The sequence below is a fragment of the Gigantopelta aegis genome, chromosome 4 (genome assembly GCF_016097555.1).
Source record: "Gigantopelta aegis isolate Gae_Host chromosome 4, Gae_host_genome, whole genome shotgun sequence".
Classification (NCBI taxonomy): domain Eukaryota; kingdom Metazoa; phylum Mollusca; class Gastropoda; order Neomphalida; family Peltospiridae; genus Gigantopelta; species Gigantopelta aegis.
In genome coordinates, this window is record NC_054702.1 from 58,493,432 (window position 1) to 58,520,705 (window position 27,274).

At 37.1% G+C, this 27,274-nt stretch overlaps 1 protein-coding gene across 1 annotated transcript; it reads left to right on the forward strand.

Annotated features, from left to right (window-relative positions):
- The first annotated feature begins 651 nt into the window (after positions 1–651).
- On the forward strand, positions 652–26,238 carry LOC121370826 (homogentisate 1,2-dioxygenase-like). The gene is made up of 16 exons (XM_041496316.1): positions 652–689; positions 2,003–2,074; positions 3,648–3,736; positions 4,348–4,453; positions 4,889–4,939; positions 6,465–6,556; positions 8,040–8,074; positions 8,450–8,529; positions 9,509–9,608; positions 12,611–12,732; positions 13,858–13,962; positions 14,687–14,813; positions 15,343–15,395; positions 16,224–16,352; positions 20,727–20,856; positions 23,132–26,238. Exons 1-16 carry the CDS (start codon positions 672–674, stop codon positions 23,164–23,166), a joined length of 1,344 nt encoding a protein of 447 aa, XP_041352250.1. The 5' UTR covers positions 652–671; the 3' UTR covers positions 23,167–26,238.
- The last annotated feature ends 1,036 nt before the right edge of the window (positions 26,239–27,274 follow it).

The following is a 27,274-nucleotide window of genomic DNA, read 5'->3' on the forward strand; positions in this document are numbered from 1 at the left end:
GTTTAAAATCCTCCACTCTACACTGTTCAGTATACATGGTTATTCTCCACTCTGGGCATCCTTTTAAATTATTTATTTATTTAATTTTTTAACAGTGTCTCAGAGAAATGAAAAAACCCATTCTGCTCTGTAAATAACAAGTTGAATTAAAAACGTTTTTAAAAATTTCATTCACTTGAGACTAGAATGTTGAGGAAAGAAATGAACTGAAAATCAAAGGGGAGAAAAGAAAGGCGTTGATGTGAGTGAGCGAGAGTGAGTGAGTGAGTGAGTGAGTGAGTGAGTGAGTGAGTGAGTGAGTGAGTGAGTGAGTGAGTGAGTGAGTGAGTGAGTGAGTGAGTGAGTGAGTGAGTGAGTGAGTGAGTGACTGACTGACTGACTGACTGACTGACTGACTGACTCAACTCAACTGTCTAAATTGTTCCGTGAATCACCCTCAAATTCTTTTTTTTTTAAAGTCTTTTTTATTTTCTTTTTCTAAAGTACGTCTGGATTTCAATATTTTTAATTTACTAAGTATTTATTGAAAATTCTACCCACCTCAAACTCTTGTTTCGCCTTACGCCAGACTGAGGGGATGTGTCCAAAGATGACGTACGTGCTTGAACCTTTTGACATTTACCATACCAAGCTGTCATTCGTGGAGGAAACTCCAACAGAAGAAGAGCAACATGGCCAAAGACTTGGAGGTAGTTTGTCGCTTGGTTTTAGAATGCTTGTTTTCTGGTTTATTAGGTCAATGTCAGTAGAAATGTGTCGACACTATAGTGCTGTTATTGTCTGATTTTTCTAAGCTTTAGGTTTTTAGTAGCTGATTTTTTGTAAATACATGTGCCCTAATTAACCTAAATTTAGCGACTGATGTGGCCACGAGTTGTGACGCAGGCTCCTCGTTATCGCGTTTGCATTTCTAATTTTAAGTATATAATGATGAATACAGATTTGATTTCTCCTGTAGCAATATTTTTCAGTTTGTTCTTGTTTCATTCAGCCAGTAAACTGGAATTGTCATTGAGTTAATGCTTGAAATAACTTGTTTTAGCGAAGTGATATTTCTGTAGGTGTGACCGCATTCTCAATTCTGATTGGTTGAAATAACTATGATTTTTATTTGACCTTGAAATTGATTGCCATTAAGTCTTCGCTAATCTAGCAACACAAACAAATCTGCATATATATACATGTAGGCCTACACAACTTGTTTTCCTTTTTAGTTTTTTTGTCTTGTCTTGTCTTTACATAATAGGATAATAATAATGATTTTTTTTTAAATCTTTACTTGCCTTTATTTATTTATTTTGTTTTAATAGAATAATTAATATTAAAGGGGCTAGGATAGTAATTTTGGGACTATTAATTTTAATTTAATTGTAAATATTAAATTAGATTATATTAATCAGCTATTCCTAATTAAAAATAGACATAATGTAGACAACTGAGAGAACTGCAGTCCTCTGATGAAGGCAGCGGGTAGATACCAAAACATTGTGTACCCATACAAATTGTGACATAAATGAAGTAGGCCTATTCAGGCATGTGCAAGGGGTATGTTTCATGCATCAAATCCCCTCCCCGTTCCAAGCACTTTAAAAAAAAAAAATTCTGAGGTAGCATGACTCAAAACCTTTCTCCCCTACCCATCCCCCCAAAAAACCCTTTGCTCACCACAGTAGGCCTACAGACTCCCTGTCCACAAATTCCTGCACACACGCCTGGTGTTTAACTATTAATTTTGGTTTTGAAATGTAAAGATTAACCAAATAGTTTCATTTACCAGTAATAAAACCCAAAATATTGGAAAATCTATAGGGCTGACTGACAGGTTAAGCATGTGATGTCAGTTTTCAACATTTATAAAATAAAAAAATCCATTCATAATCCTTAATAATACCTTAATAGCTCTTAAGACTTTCATAAAAAAAAAATTGTGCGAAAATTGTCATGTTTTTTTGGGTTTAAAAAAAAGAAGAAGCATTAATACATGTACTGTTTCTAATTCCAGTATATGTCTGGATTTGGCAATGAATTTGCCACAGAAGATCCACGCTGCCCAGGCGCACTGCCCAAGGGACAGGTGAGGTGGATCATTTTATAGCTTGATGCTTTGTTGGGTTTTGGGCAGGACATAGCCCAGTGGTAAAGCGTTCGCTTGATGCGAGGTCGATCTAAGATCGATCCCCGTCGGTGAACCCATTGGGCTATTTCTCATTCCAGCCAGTGTTCCACAACTGGTGTAACAAAGGCCGTTATATGTACTATTCTGTCTGTGGGATGGTGCATATAAAAGATCCCTTGCTGCTAATCGAAAAGAGTAGCCCATGAAGTGGTGACAGTGGGTTTCCTCTCTCAATATCTGTGTGGTCATTAACCATAAGTTCGACGCCAAATCACCGTAAATAAAATGTGTTGAGTGCGTTGTTAAATAAAACATTTCCTTCCTTCCTTTGTCAGGTTTTATAAACCTTTTTATTGTGAGTTAAAAATTTGTTTTGTTTAAGAACACAACTAAAGCATGTTGATTTATTAAATCATTGGCTATTGGATATCAAACATTTGGTATTTTCACATATAGTCTCAGAGAGGAAACCCGATACATTTTTCCATTTGTAGCAAGGGATCTTTTATATGCACCATCCTACAGACAGGATAGCACATACCACAGCCTTTGATAAACCAGTCGTGGTGCACTGTCACTGGCTAGAATGAGAAATAGCCTAATGGGGCCCACCGATGGGAATCGATCCTAGACGGACTGCACATCAGGTGAGTGTTTTACCACTGGCCTACGTCCCACCCTTTTGTATTGTGATATGGTACTAAATCATATTGCTGATACAGCGAACGTGAATTAACTTGTTTAATTAATTTTGTCAGTGTAAGGTAATCACTGCTGATTGCTGGTAGATGTATTTAAAAGGCATCAAAATAAGTGATGTGTGACCATGTGTCTGGTAACCCATGTTCAGGTTACTACAAAAGACAGGCTTGGTAACCTGTGGGTTATAAAAACAAGACCAGGGTTCGAAATACGCATGTAGGAAGTGAAATGTGGTCTGCTCTAGACTAATTCTTTTAAAATAGCAGGCCAAAAGAAATATGGCCTGCTAAGAAAAAATATATGGCCTGCTGAAAATAAGACTACCACGAAGTGAGTGGAGTGTTTGGGACAATATGTGGAAAACAAGAACCACTGAGATGTAATTTAGAGCATTAATATATAACAGAGTCACAACTTTATATGTAGTTTAAAATATGCTAGTTTGTCCAGAATCACTTATTTTTTTCCTTCTTTTCTTTTCAAAAGATCAGCTTTTGAAAAGTTTGTGATCCAGTTTCATCAAATTCAGTATGTGCACATGCATCAGGGCTTGAAACTCGCCAAAAAATATCTTGGCCCAAAAGAGCACGAGCAATACAAATATTAATAGTGGCTCATATGTTATAGCTCTAAAGATCACTCATGCCATTATATTTTAATATTTAAGTCACCCACAGGCCATTTTGAGCCCTGATGCATTATGGATAATCCAATATAGTGGTTTTGATTAGTGTATTAGTTAGACAGTATTACAGATGTTGACAATTTAATTGGCATTATTTTTGCAATTTGCTGATGTACACATGTCTGCATTTTGATTACGTTACAGAACAGTCCACAGGTTTGCCCGTATGGCCTGTATGCAGAACAGCTTTCTGGGACCGCTTTTACAGCTCCACGACAAGAAAATCAGAGAAGGTCAGCTGATGTTGCAATTTAACTAGTTGTAAATGAAAAAAAATTTTTTTTGGAACTTCATGTTGACTTAGAAGCTTAGTACCGGTAATTAATTAATCATATTTGATTTTAAAATTTGTTTTAGAAAATTTCATTTTGTGCATACCAAAAAAAACTAAACAATCATACACCATTAATTTGTTTTAAAAAGTTTCATTTAGGCCTACCAAAAAAAAAAAAAAACCAATCATACTCCATTAATTTTCATAATTAGAGGTGGGATTTACATGTAGTAACTAGTTGATAAATAATATTAGATTTTTTTTTTCATTTTGTGCATACCACAATTTTTTTTTTTTTTAATTCATACAGTGATACACTTGATTTTCATAAATAAGGGTAGGATTTGTGTAGTTCATTTGATAAATCACTCACCTGAGGTGCTTGGGTCATTATAGGACTGAACCACCTCAGTCGACTCTTCTTGGGGTTTTTCCCATTCCAACCAGTGAAATAGTTTAATGACTATTAATTTAGCTGTCTCCTAGCTGATCTGAGAAATACTGTGAGATGTAGGAATAAATAAATAAGAATTTTAGGGGGTTTTCTACACTGTATATTTATTTTTTTAGTTGGTTTTATCGGATTCGGCCATCCGCTGTTCATGAACCTTTTAAGAAAATAGACCGAGGTCTCATGACCCACAACTGGGATGATGATGATCCCAATCCAAACCAGGTTCGTGTGATAATTAATTCCATGAACTGAAGTTGATTTTCACAAATTACTCAAAAACATATTTGAGAATTATCATGTTGAATGAATTCTTTATGTGTTATCCTGTCCATTGGCTATACATGTTAAAAAAGATATACATTCACCTAGTAATTAATTCTGTTGGTTAAGCTGAGTGTCTGATGGTCATATTGATCAATTTAGGTTTTTTGATTTCATGGTCAAATAAATTCATAACTCCTGAAACATTGCAAGTGAGTCACAAACTACTATTTTTCAGTTTCTATTGCTGACTACTAAGCCTAATATGTATGTGTAATTGTATACTAAGCCTAATATGTAATTGTAAATTGTAGTTTACATGACTGAAAAATTTCATTAATCTCAAACAGTGAATTGTTTAATGAGTATTTTAAAATTACTTTTTACACTTTTTAGCTACGATGGAAGCCACTTGATATTCCTTCTGAAAAAGTGGACTTTGTGCAGGTAACAAAATATTTAGATAATATAAACCACATATAACGACCAAGAAGAGGCTAAATAAAAACATGGTTACATTTTAATCATAAAATAAATTTTGATACTCCTCTGTTGTAACTCTGTTTATTGTCTTTCATTGTTTATTCTCTGTCATATCCCATTAATGAATTTAATCATTTTGCTAAAAGTTTACCAATTTTTTTTTTTTTTTTTTTTTTAATCCCAGTGCCCCCTTTTCTTTCTCTCCTTTGAATTCCATCTTATTTCTTCCCGATCTGGCAACTCCTATCTTTCAACTTCTTTCGTTGTCTTTCCAACCACGACAGGTGCTTGTCTCTTGTCGCTATCTGTGCCACACACCTGTTCCCCATCAGCTTTTAGCTGTGGGCTTAGTCTGACCACTTCGGGGAGTGTTCAGTAGTTAGTTCTGGCATTGTTAACCGGCCTCAGTGGCGTCATGGCAGGCCATCGGTCTACAGGCTGGTAGGTACTAGGTTCAGATCCCAGTCGAGGCATGGGATTTTTAATCCAGATACCGACTCCAAACCCTGAGTGAGTGCTCCGCAAGGCTCAATGGGTAGGTGTAAACCACTTGCACCGACCAGTGATCCATAATTGGTTCAACAAAGGCTATGGTTTGTGCTATCCTGTCTGTGGGAAGCGCAAATAAAAGATCCCTTGCTGCCTGTCGTAAAAAGAGTAGCCTGCCTATGTGGCGACAGCGGGTTTCCTCTAAAAAACACAGTGTCAGAATGACCATATGTTTGACGTCCAATAGCCGATGATAAGATAAAAAATCAATGTGCTCTAGTGGCGTCGTTAAATAAAACAAACAAACTTTTTTTCTGGCATTGTTAAGAGGTACTTGTAACCACCTACTATGTTTACCAAGTTTTAGTATATATAGTAATTACTGCAAAAGAAGAATAAACTTGAGATGCAATAATTTGTCATAAACAAAATTTATGGTATGATATATTGATTCACACATTACTTTTTAAAGGGACATACCCTAGTTTTTAAACACTAAGACATATTTTTGACTATTAGAGCCGTTTTTGACAACTGAAATCATACTTTACTTAGATTTTATTGTTTAGATTATCAATTTCCATATATTTGAAGTGTTTTTGTCATCCTGGTGTTCTTAATATCACAAAATGCATTTCTTATATTTTTAAGAAACGCATGTGTGTCTGAGAGGTAACAGTTATGGAGTCTAGTTTTAGTCGATTTTTGGAGAGTATTTCACCATTTTAAAGTCACAGACTCAATTGTAACTTTATCCAAATGTGTTACAGGTTTGTAGATTAACTAAACGTAGTGTTAATTAATTTTCACAGGTTGAAACTACGGTCTGTCCCTTTAATGTAATATGAACAAAATCTTTTTTAAATAGATATTTTAGTAATGGTGGTATGACAAGCTACTGCAGTAGCTATGGTGGGAATGTCCCTATTAGTCCAATGGGTAATCTGCTGTAATCACATATAGAGAGTCTTAAACTACATATATGTTTTGCTATGTTTAGGGCCTGACAACAATCTGTGGTGCTGGAGACCCCAAATCAAGGAATGGAATTGCTGTGTACATCTACACATGCAATACCTCCATGGAGAACAAGTAGGTGACATTCTGTAAATCATTATGTATTAATAAGACAGCAGGGCTAGCTCTGGCACTCACCAAATTCATTGGGATGTAGCCCAGTGGTAAAGCTGTCACCTGATGCACCATCTGTCTGGGGTCAATCCCTGTCGATGGACTGATGGACCCATTCCAGCCAGTGCACCACGACTGGTATATCAAAGGCTGTGGGATGGTGTATATTAAAGATCCCTTGTTACTAATATATAGTCTACGTCTTAAGTGTTAGTCTAGTCCCTGTCTTAAGATATAATGTCAGAATGATCAAATGTTTAACATCTAATAGCCGATAATTAATAAACCAATGTTCTCTAGTGGTGTCGTCAAACAAAACAAACTTCTTCTTTCTTCACCAAATTCACCAACTGCAGATTTTAAAAGCGGTTAGTGAATTTTATTTTAATTTGGTGAAATAATTTTATATAATAATTGATATTTTTGTTAGCAAATAACTGGATTCCTGTAATTTAATAAATAATTTGGTGAAAATATCTGCTCAGCTACATGTTGTAGACCTAGCCCTGCACAGTAACCAAGATGGCATCCATAGCAACTTTGAAAATACAGCAGACATTTTTAAATACAAAGATCTTTAATAGGTTATTTGTTTTTCATATAACAGGTGTAACAAAAGCTGAAGTATGTACTATCCTGTCTGTTGCGTATAAAATAGCCCTATATTACTACTAATTGAAACGAGTAGCCAGTGGCATTATGGTAGTGGGTTTCCTCCCTCATTATCTGTGTGGTCCTTAAATATCTGTCCCAACTCCATATAACTGTAATTAAAATGTGTTGAGTGCATCATTAAATAAAACATGTATTCTTCATACACCTTAAGTCTACAGTATCTGATTCCGCTGTTTTTCCTCAACATCATTTACAAAGCAGGGCCCCGTTTTATGAAGCGAACGTAGCCCTACAATCAACATGAAGGCATAGGGTAGCTATGCGCCTATGGTAATCTTAGGGCTAAGATCGCTTTGTGGAATGGGGCCCTGAACTGTACTAAATAGAACAACATTTTCATTTTGAGGGTCATCAGATAACTGGAAAGTGTGATTGTATTTATTCATTTAATTTCAACTTATTTTCGTACTTATATCCCATGGAGATTCAAACATGCTGTCCTGGGCTCCTCCTCAGGTATATGTGGGTTAGTGTTAGTGGTTAGTGAGAGAGAAGAGGGTGTAGTGGTCTTACACCTACCCACTGAGTTGTTAAAACTTGCTGTGGGTGGGAGCCGGTACCGGGCTGCGAACCCAGTACCTACCAGCCTGATGTCTTAACCACAACACCACCGAGGCCGGTATATAACTGGGTAATTTATTGGGGGGTTTTCTTTAGTATTCTCAGTCTGATAAGATGATCTTCAATATTTGCATATATTCAAATGTATTATTGTTTATAAATTGTTTATTATGTTCAAATGATTACACTAATCTTGTCATTTATGTAGGTGTTTCTATACTTCGGACGGTGATTTTCTCATTGGTATGTATCATTCACTAGACTAGTGCATATGTGTTTCACTGTACTATCTACAGTTTATTGAGACAGTTTAAATTAACCAATTAACCATGTCATAAATGGATAACACGTACTAAGGATAGTTGTTCAGCATTTATTTTCATTAATAAAATTAACCAGTTAATCATGTTGTAAATTAATAACATTAGGAACAGGTGTTCAGCATTTATTCTCAGTAATACCTTTCTCCAGTATTTAAGCATCAAATATGTTTCATATTCAAAAAATGGAGTACACAAAAATTCAATAAAATATTAATTTCTCTTTTAAAAACATTATTGTCATATGAGAAATATATTTTGACAATGATTTGATTTATTTATTTTTAATTTGTTTTAGTACCAGAGAAGGGTGGATTGTTTATAACAACAGAGTTTGGAAGAATGCAAGTGAATCCCAATGAGATATGTGTTATTCAGGTAAGACTGATGAACAAAATAAACAGTGCAAATAAACAAAACACTTTAAAAGGTGTTTCAGGGGCGGGATATAGCCCAGTGGTAAAGCGCTCGCTCGATGCACGGTCAGTTTGGGATTGATCCCTGTTGGTGGGCCCATTGGGCTATTTCTCGTTCCAGCCAGTGCACCACAACTGGTATATCAAAGGCCGTGGTATGTACTACCCTGTCTGTGGGATGATGCATATAAAAGATCCCTTGCTGCTAATCGAAAAGAGTAGCCCATGAAGTGGCTACAGTGGGTTTCCTCTCTCATTATCTGTGTGGTCCTTAACTATATGTCTGACGCCATATAATCGTAAATAAAATGTGTTGAGAGCGTCGTTAAATAAAACATATCTTTCTTTCTTTAAAAGGTTTTTCCTGATAATATTGCAAAACTATATCAAATGCAAACAACCGTATCTATTTAATATAATATGCAAGGCCTTTTTACCAGTTTCCAATTATACTGATCATTTGTCTTCTTTTGATCAGCACTGTTGACATCCTTTGTACTAACGCAAGGATCTTTTTCTGATCAAGTCTAATCGTCTACCATACACACATTGTGCTAAATATTGCATACAAAATTGAATTCCCTAAATACAATGGTAATGGAATCTGCCATCTGTGTCACATGGCAGCTGTTTATATAACGTCAGCTAATGAGAACTGGCTAAGTACATTGCAGGTTTTTTTTTGGGTGGGTGCATGGAGCCCAATTTAAGGCAACCATGTATCATCTTAACTTTTTCATGCTTGGCACAGGTTATATGTAGCGGTATATAAATTCAGTTTGCCTAAATATTGCCATCTTGTATTTCTTTTGCAAATCTGGCAAAATTGATTTTAGTATTATTAGGGCATATATTTGCCAAAATATATATTTGCTATAGTTAAAAAAAAAAACACCCCAAAAACTAAGACTTTGACAAATAGGCTTTCTGTCTGTTTTCAGAGAGGTATAAGATTCAGTGTTGATGTATCTGGAGAAACGCGCGGTTACATTTGTGAAGTGTTTAATGACCACTTTCAGCTACCTAGCCTTGGTCCAATTGGTGAGTTCTTCATTGATTTGTGTAACGATAATAATGCTCAGGTATGAAGAAATTTAGCTCTGTATTGTTTAAAGCATTTCAACTAAGGAATAATATATACTCTTCAAAAAAAGAAACACAAAAGGGTACAAATGGGTTATAACTCCGATTTTATGTTTCCTACCCGTTCATGCTTTGTGAATATAAGGTCATTGCATGTCCCAAACACATTCCCACGGTTACATTCGATAAAACGCAGCTACTGTACAATAAAGTTCCAAAATGTGAATATTCGCAAAAACGCAGCCACGTGCAAACCATGTCACCACTGCACGTGCATTGTCTGCACGTGCAACATGAACACCGACAGTATAAAAGTGCAGGGTGTTCGCTTGCCTGGCCTCTGTATCTGGCCGACAGTTGACAATCCAGGACATGCCACGTCTCAGTGAACCGCAGAGAAACAATGCCATCGGCCGACTAGACGCAGGTGAATCCAGAACGGCCGTTGCCAGGGCATTCCATGTGTCCCCAAGCACCATCTCCAGACTGTGGGACCGTTACCAGCAACATGGATCAACACGTGACCTCCCTAGATCCGGTCGACCACGGGTCACTACCCCCGGGCAGGACCGCTACATCCGGGTACGCCACCTTCGGGAACGATTGACTACTGCCACCTCCACAGCCGCAGCAGCAATACCAGGTTTGCGCAGGATATCTGACCAGACCGTACGGAACCGCCTACGTGAGGTAGGAATTCGTGCCAGACGTCCAGTTCGAGGTGTCATCTTAACACCACAACACCGTCGACTCCGACTGCAGTGGTGCCAGATTCATCGACAATGGCCTCAACTGCGATGGAGACAGGTGTGGTTCAGTGACGAGTCCCGATTTCTGCTCCGACGTCATGATGGAAGATGTCGCGTGTATAGGCGTCGTGGTGAACGTTATGCGGCAAACTGCGTGCAGGAAGTGGACAGATTCGGCGGGGGTAGTGTCATGGTGTGGGCAGCCATCTCACACACTGGCAGAACTGACCTGGTCCACGTGCAGGGCAACCTGAATGCACAGGGCTACATTGACCAGATCCTCCGGCCACACATCGTTCCAGTTATGGCCAATGCCAACGCAGTGTTCCAACATGACAACGCCAGGCCTCACACAGCACGTCTCACAACGGCTTTCCTACAGAACAACAACATTAATGTCCTTCCTTGGCCATCGATATCACCGGATTTGAACCCAATTGAGCATCTATGGGACGAGTTGGACCGACGCCTCCGACAGCGACAACCACAGCCCCAGACCCTGCCCGAGCTGGCAGCAGCCTTGCAGGCCGAGTGGGCCACCATCCCCCGGGACGTCATCCGTACTCTGGTTGCTTCAATGGGCAGGCGGTGCCAGGCAGTTGTCAACACACGCGGAGGCCACACCCGGTATTGACTCCAGATGACCTTGACCTTGGTGGTGTGTCCTATCACTTACTCACAATGGACTAGAGTGAATTGTGAACAATCCTGCAACATTTGGTAATTATCGGACTCACCATTCAATAATTAAATCAATTCTCCAAATGTTACGACAATGTGGTTTTGCATTTCTTCTTTTGAAGAGTATATTATACATCTAAAGCTTCTCCATAACACAACAATAATTAAGTATATGTTTAATTAATTACTTGTTTATGTAACAGAAGTCTTTTGGGGGTTTATATATCTATCTATCTATCTATATACATGTATATACATATACATGTACATATATACGCACGCACGCGTGTGTGTGTGTGTGTGTTTGCCACCATATTTTATTTTATTTGTATGTATATTATGAATGCTCAAAGGCCAGTAGGCCTATTGCAATAAACTATATATATAGTACATATTTTTGTAATATTTAGCCCCCGTTCCCCCCCCCCCCCCCCCCCCCCCCCCCCCCCCCCCCCCCCCAAAGATTTGGTCACTTAGCAATTTATTTATATGTTGTACAAGTATATTTTATTAAGTGGCAAATAAAAATGTGTTATAAATTAGTCATGATTGTGTAACCGTCCAAGAACTACAATAACATCAACGGAGACGGAACGACCAAGAACGAGCCTCGGTTCCCCATCAACTTTTGAATGTGGACAGGGAATAGAGGCACCCTCCGGGGCATTCAGCTAGTCACGCAGATTTGTATTTATACATCAGGTTGCCGTAACCAAACTAAATCATAATATATAGCCACAGAAATAAAAACACAAACAACAACTAAGATATTAATATTTACTAAACCTAAATTCCACAGTAGTGCTCAGTGACTTATACATTCACAGTGTTCAATGTCAAATAAGTAATACAATACACAAATCCTACACTAAGAAATAACTACCCCCAACCTCAATAAACTTAATACCTAGCCAACAATTATCCGACATATATTACCTAATTACCTGTCCCCAGTGGAAGACACCGACCACCCGTTGCTTGCTATATTTTTACTCTCTCACTACAATAGAGCGGCCTCCCATTGGCCGAAACTTAACAGTCCATCCAGAACAAAGCACGTGCGAAAGCAGCATGCACAAACTGCTATACATTTCAGCCTATCATCTCTAATACTGGCAGCGATAAATAACGCAATACATCATCTATAATACTGGCAGCCATAAATAATGCAATACACCATCTGTAATACTGGCAGCCATAAATAACGCAGCCTTTCAACAGGTTTGTTACATTTGCAATACAAAAAGTATATTTAATATGAATTTAATAAATTGTTTTCTGTAAGCTAGAACAAGACTTGGTATGATAATTTTATTTTTTCAGAATTCAGATATCCACCATCATGGATAAATTTAGATGTGCATCAACACACAGAGTTGAGGGATTATTTATTATTTTTAAAACATCATTCTGAAGAAAAACATATCTCTTTTTAAAGCAACAGAAATCTTTTTGAATAGTTAAAGATTCCATGACAGTATGAGCATATTATTGCTATTGTAACACGGTCTACCATTTTGACTATTTCAGGCGCCAATGGTCTGGCTAATCCCAGAGACTTCCTGACTCCTGTAGCTTGGTTTGAGGATCGTGACGTACCAGATTACACTGTTGTCAGCAAATACCATGGACACCTGTTTGCTGCTAAACAGGTAGCTTGCTGTCATCAGCACTTCTGTTTCTAAAATGAACAAAATTTCATATGCTGTAAATCAGGAAATGTTACTGAGTGAGTGAGTAAATGTTTTACACGTGCATATATACCACGAAGGTTTCATGCACGCCTGTCACGGGCTTAATCTCTGACTTTCGCCAGTGACTAAGTCCGGGCCAGGAAGGGGGAGGGGTACATTTGAGGTGGGCAGAATTTGGAATAAAAAATTTAGTGGTTGGTTAAAGACCTAAGTCCTAAAATCCTAATGACATTCTACACTTCTACACAGCATGAAATGTTGGCAAATTTAGCAAGGCTATACAATATGCTAATATATATCACGACACCACATTTAAAGAGAGACATACAATAGAGAAATGTTTGTGCGATTGTTTTGTCAGTGATTAATCAAATACACGCCAATGGTTATACAGTGAAAGTCCTCTAAACCGGACACTCTCGGGACCAAGTAAAAAGTCCGGTTTTAAGAGGTATCCGGTTTAGAGAGGTTCTCTTCTGTTTTGAGGGGATTTTGGTTTACAGAGGGTTCGGTTTTGAGAAGTTTCACTGTAAATGCTGTTGATGTATTATTTGAGCTAATACTGCAACTTAAGCCCTTTTTCTATTTTTTTTTTTTTTTTTTTTAATATGACAACCTCCTGAAGTTTTATGTCTAATATGTCAGGGGCGGGACGTACCCCAGTGGTAAAGCATTCGCTTGATGTGTGGTCAGTCTAGGATCGATCACCGTCAGTGGACCCATTGTGCTATTTCTCGTTCCAGCCAGTGCTTCACAGCTGATGTAACATTGGCCGTGGTATGCACTATTCTGTCTGTGGGATGGTGCATGTAAAAGGTCCCTTGCTGCTAATCGAAAAGAGTAGCCCATAAAGTGATGACAGCAGGTTTCCTCTCTCAGTGTCTGTGTGGTCCTTAACCATACATGTATGTCTGACACCATATAACCGTAAATAAAATGTGTTGAATGTGTCTTTAAAAAAAACGTTTCCTTCCTAATATGTCACTTTGGTTTTCTCTAAATTTTAAGAATATTATGAATATTATGAAATCTATGCTTTTCTTCATTGTCTTGTAAGTAATACAGTGGTATGTTTATTTTCAGAACCATTCCCCGTTTGATGTTGTGGCCTGGCATGGAAACTATGCACCATACAAGTATGACCTGTCTAAATTCATGGTCATCAACTGTGTATCTTTTGATCATGCGGTAAGTAATATTTCTTATATCCATATCATGGTAGATATATATTAAAATCACTGTCATTGAAGAAGTGTATAGAACAGCCTATGTATTACCTGATACCACCAAGGGTTGTGACAATACACAACATTAAGTTAATATCATATTTATGAACAAGTATATTAACAACAGTATCATAGACAGTGAGTAAAAACAGGCTAAATATCATTTTTAATGTGAGCGTCATAAAAATTATTACTAAACTAAACTTACATTTATGGCAATCTTTGCAAAGCCTTAAAATAATATTAATACCATAATATGTGAATACATCACTTGATTCCTTTAACACATTAATATTCATTTCTTCTACCAACATTAAAACAACGAAGTCTGTATGCTTGTATTATAAAAATGTTATTACATATAAAAAATGAAATGCATTTTTATCAAAGAAACATCTTGGGTTTTGTTAAAGAATCGTTATTATGATTTCTAAAGATCTCAGTGTGTAATGATTAGCCTTAAAAGGACTGATTACAGAAATGTGCAGGAGTAAATTTGAATTCAGTTCATTATAACACTGAATGCTGACACCATATAACTGTAAATAAAATGTGTTGAGTGCGTCGTTAAATAAACATTTCCTTCCTGAATGCTAACATAAAGGCTATTCCTCGCTCTAGTCAGTACACCATGGTACAGGGTATCTGAACGGATGTAGTATGTATATTAATTTTGTATATTTTAGGATCCGTCTATATTCACTGTACTGACCTGTCCCTCGGCCAAGCCTGGAACAGCAGTTGCTGACTTTGTTGTGTTTCCTCCTCGTTGGTCCGTTCAGGAGCACACCTTCCGACCACCATACTACCACAGTAAGGGAGATTGTGAAGTCCATTCTAGATTACATTTCTTATACCACTGTTATTGCACAGTGATAAGTGTTCTTAATTTTTTTTTAATTAAATAAAGTTATGTTACTTGAAATTGATATAATTCTATAATTCCTGTTGGAGGTGCATTCTAATTATTATTAATTTTTCAATTTTTTTTTTTTTTTGTATTTTGTTATGGTAGTGTGATCTATTTTTAAAATTATTATGATATGGTCATAAATATGAGGTACATAAACACTGTTTTCAGTATATTGTCAGTTTTAAATTAAAACCAGTTTAAGATCTAAGTAATCTTTGAAGCATTTGTGATATAATCATTACTGTATGTAAATATATTGTTTATTTGTTTAGATATGTCAATGTTGTATTCCAAACTTAAAAGTTAATTGCCAATATGTCTTACATATTGAATTACTGAAGTATGCTCAAAGAGAAACAGACAATGTGTGTAACCATGTATGTACAGCTCATCCCTTAGTGATTTTAATTATTAAAATTTTCATTTCAGGAAACTGTATGAGTGAATATATGGGACTCATCTATGGATCATATGAAGCAAAGGTAAGTTGTTTGGTTAAATTTGTTGCTGTATCTCTAATACAAACACAGCAAAATTTCACTATGAATTTTGTATCCACACTGTCTAAATATAATTTAGTCTTTGGTACAACTAAAAAAAAAAGTATTATTATTGAATTTGTTGTCTTGCAATTGTGTACAGTCAGCTATTTGATTCATTCATGATCCACTGAAATTTTAAGAATATTGGTCTTGGGCACAGATTTCAGCAGTGTCCCAGATGGTGATGCCTTCAATAAAAAAAAAATCAGACTTTAGATCAGTGGATCAAACAGTCAAGAAGAGTGATGGTTACTTGTTAATTAAAACTAAATTAATAAAACATGGTGTGTTTTTAAGTTATATAGTAGTTATCATACCACATGTAGTTTGAGTTTAAAGTTGAAATATTAATTCTAATGTATTATTTACATTTTTGAAATAAATAAAATGTTTGAAGTAAATATTACAGACAGTATTTTTAAAAAATAAAAATGTTTGAAGTAAATATTCATTTACAGTTTAATATACTACTCATCTTTCACTTAGGATATACCAAACATATATCAGGATAAACAATTTGTGCATATCTTCAATTTGTGCAACAGGTGACCAATAAAAACTATGCAGTTTGGATGTCCCATGCATCACCACAGTAATACATAACTACAATTAGATATGTCATCTATTGAAGACAATACGTGCATTTGCTTTACTTTTCCAAGTATCTCTAGCAAACATTGAGTAGTATGTTTTGAAACAAACTCTAGCAATGAATAGTACTATATATTGATCACCCTTGCCTTCCTAAAAACAGAGTTGTTATTGCAGGGAGGTGGTTTTCTCCCAGGAGGAGGCAGCCTACACAGCATGATGACACCTCATGGACCAGACACCGAGTGTTTCGAGAAAAATTCCACCATGGAGCTCAAACCTCAGAAGATTGCTGTTGGCACTATGGTAGTTATGCTTGTTCTCCCTCCTTTCATCCTACCTGGAACCTTATCATTAACATATTGCTGTTGGCACTGTGGTAGTTATGCTTGTTCTCCCTCCTTTCATCCTACCTGGAACCTTATCATTAACATATTGCTGTTGGCACTGTGGTAGTTACGCTTGTTCTCCCTCCTTTCATCCTACCTGGAACCTTATCATGAACATATTGCTGTTGGCACTGTGGTAGTTACGCTTGTTCTCCCTCCTTTCATCCTACCTGGAACCTTATCATGAACATATTGCTGTTGGCACTGTGGTAGTTACGCTTGTTCTCCCTCCTTTCATCCTACCTGGAACCTTATCATTAACATATTGCTGTTGGCACTATGGTAGTTATGCTTGTTCTCCCTCCTTTCATCCTACCTGGAACCTTATCATTAACATATTGCTGTTGGCACTATGGTAGTTATGCTTGTTCTCCCTCCTTTCATCCTACCTGGAACCTTATTATTAATATATTGCTGTTGGCACTATGGTAGTTATGCTTGTTCTCCCTCCTTTCATCCTACCTGGAACCTTATCATTAACATATTGCTGTTGGCACTGTGGTAGTTATGCTTGTTCTCCCTCCTTTCATCCTACCTGGAACCTTATCATTAACATATTGCTGTTGGCACTGTGGTAGTTACGCTTGTTCTCCCTCCTTTCATCCTACCTGGAACCTTATCATGAACATATTGCTGTTGGCACTGTGGTAGTTACGCTTGTTCTCCCTCCTTTCATCCTACCTGGAACCTTATCATGAACATATTGCTGTTGGCACTGTGGTAGTTACGCTTGTTCTCCCTCCTTTCATCCTACCTGGAACCTTATCATGAACATATTGCTGTTGGCACTGTGGTAGTTACGCTTGTTCTCCCTCCTTTCATCCTACCTGGAACCTTATCATTAACATATTGCTGTGTGGCACTATGGTAGTTATGCTTGTTCTCCCTCCTTTCATCCTACCGGGAACCTTATCATTAACATATTGCTGTTGGCACTATGGTAGTTATGCTTGTTCTCCCTCCTTTCATCCTACCTGGAACCTTATCATTAATATATTGCTGTTGGCACTATGGTAGTTATGCTTGTTCTCCCTCCTTTCATCCTACCTGGAACCTTATCATTAACATATTGCTGTTGGCACTATGGTAGTTATGCTTGTTCTCCCTCCTTTCATCCTACCTGGAACCTTATCATTAATATATTGCTGTTGGCACTATGGTAGTTATGCTTGTTCTCCCTCCTTTCATCCTACCTGGAACCTTATCATTAATATATTGCTGTTGGCACTATGGTAGTTATGCTTGTTCTCCCTCCTTTCATCCTACCTGGAACCTTCATCATTAACATATTGCTGTTGGCACTATGGTAGTTATGCTTGTTCTCCCTCCTTTCATCCTACCTGGAACCTTATCATTAACATATTGCTGTTGGCACTATGGTAGTTACGCTTGTTCTCCCTCCTTTCATCCTACCTGGAACCGTATCAATAACATATTGCTGTTGGCACTATGGTAGTTACGCTTGTTCTCCCTCCTTTCATCCTACCTGGAACCTTATCATTAACATATTGCTGTTGGCACTGTGGTAGTTATTCCCCGCTTCCCCTCTTTTTTATTAATATCCCCCCCAAACAATTGACTTTGGCTTCCACATTTTAGTATAGTGACTTCATCGTAGTGAGGGGTGGGACGTAACCCAGTGGTAAAGTGCTCACTTGATGCATGGTCGGTTTGGGATTGATCTGCTTCGGTGGGCCCATTGGGCCCATTGGGCTATCTGTTGTTTCAGCCAGTGCACGGCGACTGGTATATCGAAGGCTGTGGTATGTGTTATCCTGTCTGTGGGATGGTGCTTTACTACTAATGGAAAAATGTAGCGGGTTTCCTCTGTAAGACTAAATTGCAATTACTGTATTTTTTACATCCAACAGCCGATGATTAATAAATCAATATGCTCTAGTGGTGTTGTTTAACAAAATAAACTTCCTCTTCATCCAAGTGAAATATTAATTATATTTACTAGATTAGGTCTCTTAGCTTAGTTACTTGTTTAACATGTCCATATACCACTAGGGTTTCGAACACGCCTATCCCGAGTCCGGCCTCCGATAGGACCGGGGGTCTGACTCGGGACAGGGAATATTAGGTCTCTGGTTCATTTGTCTAATTGTTTATTGGTCAGAACTAACTTCCACTATAGTGCATTACATGAAGTTTATTCTGCCAGTTTGCCTGGCATTTACACAACATTCCTACTGTGAGACAGGTGATATTAATTTCTCTGTAGTTTGACATAATTATATGCAACTATGACAATTATCAATAAATGGTGTGTTCAGCAACACTATTCATTTCCAGTTTTTAAGGTCATGGTATAGTTCAGTTACACTGAGTTATACATTTGCTTTTTGTTTTAACTCAGTTGGTAGAGGTGCTTGCGTCATAGGATCAAACCATCCCAGGGGACCCATTATCTGATTTGGTGGGGGGGGGGGGGGGGGTTTCCATCCCAACCAATGGACCACGACTCACTTACCAAAGGCTGTGATATGTGCTGTCCTGTCTGTTGAAAATGCATATAAAAGATCTGTTGCTGCTAATGTAAAAAAATTTAATAGGTTTCCACTAACAATACAAGTCAAAAATCACCAAATGCTTTACGTACAGTAGCCGATGATTAATAAATATGTCCTCTAGTGGGGGTGTCATTAAACAAAATAAAAATAAAATTTGCTATGAACTGATAATGATTTTTCTGTTTTAAAAAATTAGTAAAAAGAAAGAAAGAAAGAAATGTTTTATTTAACGACGCACTCAACACATTTTATTTACGGTTATATGGCGTCAGACATATGGTTAAGGACTACACAGATATATAGAGAGGAAACCCGCTGTCGCCACTACATGGGCTACTCTTTTCGATAGCAGCAAGGGATCTTTTATTTGCGCTTCCCACAGGTAGGATAGCACAAAGCATGGCCTTTATTGAACCAGTTATGGATCACTGGTCGGTGCAAGTGGTTTACACCTACCCATTGAGCCTTGCGGAGCACTTACTCAGGGTTTGGAGTCGGTATCTGGATTAAAAATCCCATGCCTTGACTGGGATCTGAACCCAGTACCTACCAGCCTGTAGACCGATGGCCTAACCACTATGCCACCGAGGCATGTCTAAAAAATTAGTATGACTTACAGATTTACTCCAATTTTACCACGTTATAATTCAAGAGAATGATGAATGTTGTTTGTTTTGTGATACATCAACACATTTTAAACTGTGGCTACTACAGTGTTAGTGTCTGTTTTGACACTTGGTTGACAGAGAAAAAAAGAGGAAACCTGCTGCCACCACATAAGCTACTGACAACAATGAAGCAACAAGAGATCTTTTATATGCACTTTCCTATAGACGTGACAGTTTAGCCTTTAATGTACCAGTCATGGGGCATTGTTTGGGACGGGGATGGGTGTAGCCCAGTGGTAAAGCATTCACTTGATGTGTGTTCGGTCTGGGATCGATCCCCGTCGGTGGGCCCATTGGGCTTTTTCACACTCCAGCCAGTGCACGACAACTGGTATATCAAAGGCCATGATGTGTGTTATCCTGTCTATGGGATAATAGTGCATATAAAAGATCCCTTGCTGCTAATCGGAAAGAGTAGCCCATGAAGTGACGACAGCAGGTTTCTTCTCTCAATATATGTGTGGTCCTTAACCATGTTTTTGATGCCATATAACCGTAAATAAAATGTGTTAAATGTGTCGTTAAATAAAACATTTCCTTCCTTGTTTGGGACAGGAAAGCACCCAAGTCCACTGATGGTAATTGATCCTGCAACCCATCGCATCTCAAATGAGTAATCTACTATCTCAAAATAATTTAAACATGGCTAAGCCTTAAAGCAATATTGTTTGCTTAAACTTACTCAAAAACAGTTTACTCATTTTATTTTCTAGTTGTAATTTGTTTTCTTCTAAATCTATGAATTGTGCTACAGCAAACCAAACAATTATTTTATTTCAAGATACAAGATGTATGTAGGATTGCTTTTTATTTTCGAAAGCCTGAAGCCCACCCACTTGTCTGTGTTTGAACATTCCCATAATAGTCATTAAATTCAAATGTTAACTATACACCATCACATGGGGAATGCCTTTTTTCATGCTGTGGAATTTTCTACAAGTTATTAATTTCTGAGTCTGCTGTTTTCTAATTTGGACACAAATATAGGGTGGGTTTTTTTTTTTGTTATTTCCTTTTACTTTTCTTCTTACGGCAAGCAAAACTGAAATTATTGATAAAAGGATGGGATGGACTATCATATGATGATGTTCTTTTTTTTTCCCTCAGGCTTTTATGTTTGAGTCTTCGTTCAGCATGGCGGTGACAAAGTGGGCCAACGGAAACAAGGTGGAGCCACAGTATTATGAATGCTGGCAGTCACTGAAGAAGTGTTTCAACCCGGACTGGAAGCCAACAGGTTAGTTTTTGTGAAACAATGTGAAGCTGGTTGTGACGGTTTGAACATTGGCTATGAGCATTTTGAATATGGCTTATGAAGGTTTTCAACTGGCTGTGAGAGTTTCAAATTTCAATTTGAAGGTTTTAAACTGGCTCTGAGCATTTTGAATATGGCTTATGAGGGTTTTTAAAGGGCTGTGAGAGTTTCAAATTTGGATTTGAAGGTTTTCAACTGGCTGTGAGCATTTTGAATATGGCTTATGAGGGTTTTTAAAGGGCTGTGAGAGTTTCAAATTTCAATTTGAAGGTTTTAAACTGGCTCTGAGCATTTTGAATATGGCTTATGAGGGTTTTTAAAGGGCTGTGAGAGTTTCAAATTTGGATTTGAAGGTTTTAAACTGGCTGTGAGCATTTTGAATATGGCTTATGAGGGTTTTTAAAGGCTGTGAGAGTTTCAAATTTGGATTTGAAGGTTTTAAACTGGCTCTGAGCATTTTGAATATGGCTTATGAGGGTTTTTAAAGGGCTGTGAGAGTTTCAAATTTCAATTTGAAGGTTTTAAACTGGTTCTGAGCATTTTGAATATGGCTTATGAAGGTTTTCAACTGGCTGGTAGTGTTTTCAAATTTGGATTTGAAGGTTTTAAACTGGCTATGGGTGTTTAAAATTCGGCTAAGAAGGTGTTAATTGGCTTTGGAAATTTTAATTTGGCTGAGACAGTTCAAATTGGCTGTGAACCTTTTAAATTGGCTGGAGGCGGGACGTAGCCCAGTGGTAAAGCACTCACTTGATGCACAGTCAGTTCGGGATCGATCCCCGTCAGTGAGCCCATTGGGCTATTTCTCGTTCCAGCCAGTGCACCACGACTGGTATATCAAAAGCTGTGGTATGTGCTATCCTGTATGTGGGATGGTGCATATAAAAGATCCCTTGCTGCTAATCGAAAAGAGTAGCCCATGAAGTGGCGACAGCAGGTTTCCTCTCTCAATATCTGTGTGGTCCTTCTCCATATGTCCAACGCCATATAACCGTAAAAATGTGTTGAGTGTGTCGTTAAATAAAACAATTTTAAATTGGCTGTGAGGGTTGGAAAATGGGTTTTTAGGATTATCAAACTTGCTTTGCTTTGATGTCACAATATCATCACATTTTCTGGTGCTACACAATAGTGATGGGATTTAGCTGAGTTGGTAGAGCACCCACCTGAGGTGTTTGGTTCGAAGGATCGAATCCCCTCAGTGGACCCAGTCTCTGGTTGTTTTCTTTCCCCATCCCAATCAGTGCCCCAGGACTGGTATATCAAAGTGTGTCGGTGTGTTTGTGTTTTCATTGGTTTGTTGGTACTACATATGGCCTCAGATTACAGTTATCTTCCCATTTGGTTGTCCAAAATCCGGAAGTTTCACCGCGCAAGTAGTCTGCTCTTTGACTGTGATTATTTCATGGCAGACAGCTATGCAGTGGCAACTGTTTGAATGAAGTGACAGGGGATAGCATGTAGTTTGTAAACATGTGTAACTTGCTGACATTGAAGACTTGTTTGTGGTAATTCCGGCCCATGCAAAAGTAGTGCTTTTTGTGTAAAATGGGTGTACTCCGGCCTGGTTTAGAGGGTGTGTCTGTTTAAACCAATATGCTGGGAGAAAGAGCTGGACAACAGGGGTTGTCCTTTTCAGGGTATGTGTCCCCCATGCAGGCAAAGGTACATACAAAACTTCACGGGCCTGCTGATATTAATAAAAATGTTATAGCCACTAAGGCTATATAGAAACATATAGCGAAATTAATTGTGGTCTGAGGCCTGATATGTGCAAAGGACAATACTCAAAAGGCGTCTCCATTTTCAGTTTCGTTCTAAACTGCATGTATGCATACAAATTACCTTAAAAAAATTACGCAACAATTTCTGTTTGACTTTAATCCTACGGGACGTTTGCAAATTCAATAGCATGAAAACCAACCTTCATACGCTACCAACCCTGGTTGGGCTGTTTGTGCTCCCTTGCTCATGCCAGCATGGGCAACCCCTTCTCCCACCCACCCCAATCCCTTTCCTGCTTTGGAAAGAGGTGTGGTGAAAGTCGACACCTGCGCCTATGACAGACATGTGCTGCAACAGCTTGTTCTGAATGTGCACATTAAAACTATGACCTGACCTGACATTAAAAAGAGAGGAGATTGAAGGCATGCTGGGTCATTTCCACCTTTAAGTCATCCTGGTTAAATAACTTTTGTGTTTTTATAATGGTTTAAAAGCAATGTTGGACAAACAGAGCCTAACTTCTCTTTTTCAGATGATGACAAAGAACCAAAGACCTTCACATTTTGATGGCATGCTTCATGCATTTCAAGGAAGGTGACCAGTTAACAAGAATTTCGTAGGGCAGCTAATCTAATGGATTTCTTGAGCCTGTTGGTCTTTGAAACAAAGAGAGTATTAGAATTATTATCTGACTTGCTTTAATATTATATTATCCATGGATGAATATTCAGGATTTTATTGGTTAATGTGTTTTTGGACATTGATTACTCTGTAATAATTTATCTGCAGTCTACATCAAGATATTGTTATTAGTGCACACTATACATTTTAATTTAGCTGTTTTATATATAGTCTATTCTTCAGTATACATGAATTATATAGGTATCTTTTTATTGTATTCATTATTGATTTGATTGACTAGTTATATAATAATATATATACATTTTTCCTGCAATCAATATATTTATATATTTGTCAAAATATGATGACTGATAAATTTCTATATGACCAAATGTCTAGCTTTTAGCTATGGAACTAGTTTTACACTAGTTATGACCAGCAAAGGAGTGTTCTTTTGTTAAAAGTTATTTATTCTTTTATTTTCAGTTGATTATTTTGATTTTTAATAACAGTTTTGCAGACAATTTTTAATAGTTAGAAAGAAATTGTTGCTATTTAAGAACTATTTTGTTTTGGTATATGAATATTGTAAGCGACACGGCATTCAACACGTGTGGACATACTACTCTGGAAAACGTTAAACATAAAAAATAAAATGGTTCATTTTATTATTTTTTAATAATATGTGGATTGCAGTATAAATTTAAAAAAACCCTTAGATATCGCCTTTATCCTGCTCAGTAACCACTTATTCTCTGTATATAAAAACACATAATATTTGATTTTCTGTATGAAACAACAGTTTACTACTTGATTGTTTTGAAGTGTTTTACCATAGATGAACTATTTTAATCTGTGGTTGTTGGTATTTTGAAATAAGTGTAGGCACCACACAACTATTCCTTATGTTGTTACTTTGTATAGCAGCCTGTTAAAGGTTTTCATTAGAAAATTAATATTAAACTGTAGAATGTGCCTTGCAATTGATGATTATATGTAGACTGACCTCTGTACCATTTAAATAACCCAGTGATTTGAAATTATGCGTTACTTTTATTACAAAAGTAAATTATACCAACTGTGCATGTGATATGCTTCCGCTTATATAATACCAAATGAGGTGGTTCTTTGCTTTAAGGGTGGGTAACTCCACAGTTTTGTGGGCAACTTACATTGGTGTTTTACAGCTTAGTTATCAAGTGACTGTACTTCTTTAAAATAATAGTTAATTGGTTCTCTCAGTATTGTAGTATAGAAATTGATTTAAAATCCATAAAAAAAATGAATGGTTGTGTGCAATCTATAGTGTTTCCAACATGTTTCATGTTTGTTTTTTTCTTTTATTCACAATGTTAAGGTGTTTGAAATTTAGTTCTTTTTCTGATAGCTGTGGCTTTGTCTACTTTTCCTATTTTGTGTTTTTTGTTTCAGTAACAATTTGTTTGGTAAATTTGTTTGTTACATTTAAGAATTAATGCTTATTACTATGACACATTTGTTATGGATGGAGATTTTGGTTCTTTGGTTTGGCTTTCCTAAATTAAGGTCAAGGTCACTGCTTAAAGGTTTTGTCATGGCTTTTTGGATAAGAGTTTTAGAAATGCATGTCTTTATGCTTAATTGAAGATTTCTAGATTCTGCCGTGACTTTTATTTTTATTCTGCACATGAATCGAGTGATTTATTTTCTCCTTTGTTGTTGTTTTTCTTTTATCAACATCATGATGTTAAAGTGAAGGTCATTGGTTGAGGTTAAATGTTCTGTATATACTATTAGGTGGTTAACTATTATGACCGTAGATGGTGCATGACCACACCAGTGACTATTCAATTTGTAAATCTGTGCAATATATTTCATATAAGACTTAAGATTTAAAAACTAGTTTCTTTTTTTGTGAGGTATTAAAACAGTTTGCAATGCAAAATACAGACATGAAATAATTCCTAATTAACATATATATATATATATTACTCAGTGACATGCTTTTTCAATACTGGTTACTTCATGTCCATGAGTTGTATTTTACAGCAGACAATCAAACAACAGCATGAGAAGTTTTCAGATCTTATGAGTTTTCAAGGTGCTGGCAGCTTGCGTACATGAATTAGTGTTCTATTATGTTATTACTGTCTTCCATTATGTCCGATGTAGTTGCTATAAAGTTGGTTACATATGAACACACTTAGAATTAGTGGCCTTAGAAATGCAGAACCCTTTATCAGGTTAGAGGTCAACTTAAAGGGACAGACCCTAGTTTCAGCCCATGAAAATGCATACTAAGTTTAGTTAATCTACAAACCTGTAACACATTTAGATAAAGTTACAATTGAGTGAAACCCGAGTCTGTGACTTTGAAATGGTGAAATACCCTCTAAATATAGACTAAAACTCTACTCCATAACTGTTACTTCTCAGACGCACGTGCATTTTTAAAAATATGAGAAATGCATTTTGTAATATTCAAGAAGGGTTGAGATTTTCGTAAATGTCCATATTTTAGTATTAACAAATATTTTGAACCAATATACATATACTAGTATACATTGTATAATTTGACAATCATTACATTTACAATAAATAGTTTATAGTTATATACAGTTACAGCATGCTGTGTTGTATACAATTTTGAATATTTTAAGATTTGTTTTTTCTTTAAAAAGCTGGAGCTGATTGGTTAATGTTATTAGCATAACATGTTAAGAATGGATCATGTTTGTGTATCGTAAATGAGTGCAGGCACAGGTGGTTTCTAGACGTATGTGCAAGTACTTTTTCGGTTGTGAGGGAGATGGGTAAGGAATGATGTCTAGACTGTGGCGAACAAAGTTTATGCGTGTTCAACCCCATGAAACACAATCCCCTGCACACGTGCCTTGTTTCATTGTTTGATTCTAGTTTCTAGTGCTATAAATTATTTTCAGTTTTATGAATGTGAAATAGAATTACTGATGATGAAGTAATTTGCATGAATGGCTAGTCATGATTTCATTTGGTATCTAAAATAAAATCTTAATTGGTCGGTATTTGTTATTTGTGTTTTACTTATTGTGAACTGTTCCTTCCCCAACGACCGCTGAGCCTTCCACTTGCCATACGCGTATGAGAGAAGGGAGGAACAACTCTCCCCCCCCCCCCCTTCTCCCCACTCACATGATGAAGCAAATCCTCAAATTCGGGCAAAAACGATGGAGATATTCGTGCAAAATGAGCAGGTTTGAAACCTTTCAGGTATTTACATCATCCTACCCACAATAGTAGTTGTAATCCATGTGTGGTGATTCGTTTGCAACCATACAGCTAGGGCTTCTAGATTATGGTAGCTCCACTCCCATGGCTAGTTGTATTCATTGTTGGGCTAGTAGGCTACATAACTACTATCGCCATGCCCAATGGCTGGTGAACAAAAGTTGTCAAATGCTGTATTTCAATTTATTTTGTGAATATGAATATCCTGCCCCAACCCCCATCCCCCAATTTTAGTGTTTTTAAGCTTTAGCTCCCTCTTTAGATGACATTATTACTATTAGTAAAAATTGTATTAACGTAAAGTAAAGTAGAACTAGTGAATTTTTAATCGTGGCTAGTAAATTTTAAAAATCGCTGATCTCATAGCTAGTGGATTATATTAAAAAAAATTCTAGAAGCCCTGCCATATATAGCTATTGGCAGGAATGTTAAAATGAATAAATATGGGATCCTGTGTCACTCGCCGAGACAGATAAATGTGGATAATTGAAGTGGATTTCGCCATGGAATCGAACTTCTTATTCAATAGACTCGTGTAGGTTTTCCTATTCAAACATGTACACCAATAGATATATAATTTATGCACTGGTTAGGAAAGGGAAGGGAACTTTTTTTACGTGCTCATATCGCGACGGTTCAGGCACGCCCACCCTGGAGTTAAGCTGACGTCGCCAGTGACCAGTTCGGAAAGGAATTTGGGAAAATTTAGTAAAGCTGAGAATAACCATGTCTGATAGCAATTAAAGGCCAAACACAAAATTTGAGTGCTCATCTAGAAGTTGAAGGTAATTAGAGCAATTAGACGGAC

Coding starts and splice junctions, on each gene's coding strand:
- LOC121370826 (XM_041496316.1), top strand. Junction 2,075..3,647: donor GCGCACTGCCCAAGGGACAG/GTGAGGTGGATC, acceptor ATTACGTTACAG/AACAGTCCACAGGTTTGCCC. Junction 15,396..16,223: donor ATGGATCATATGAAGCAAAG/GTAAGTTGTTTG, acceptor TTGTTATTGCAG/GGAGGTGGTTTTCTCCCAGG.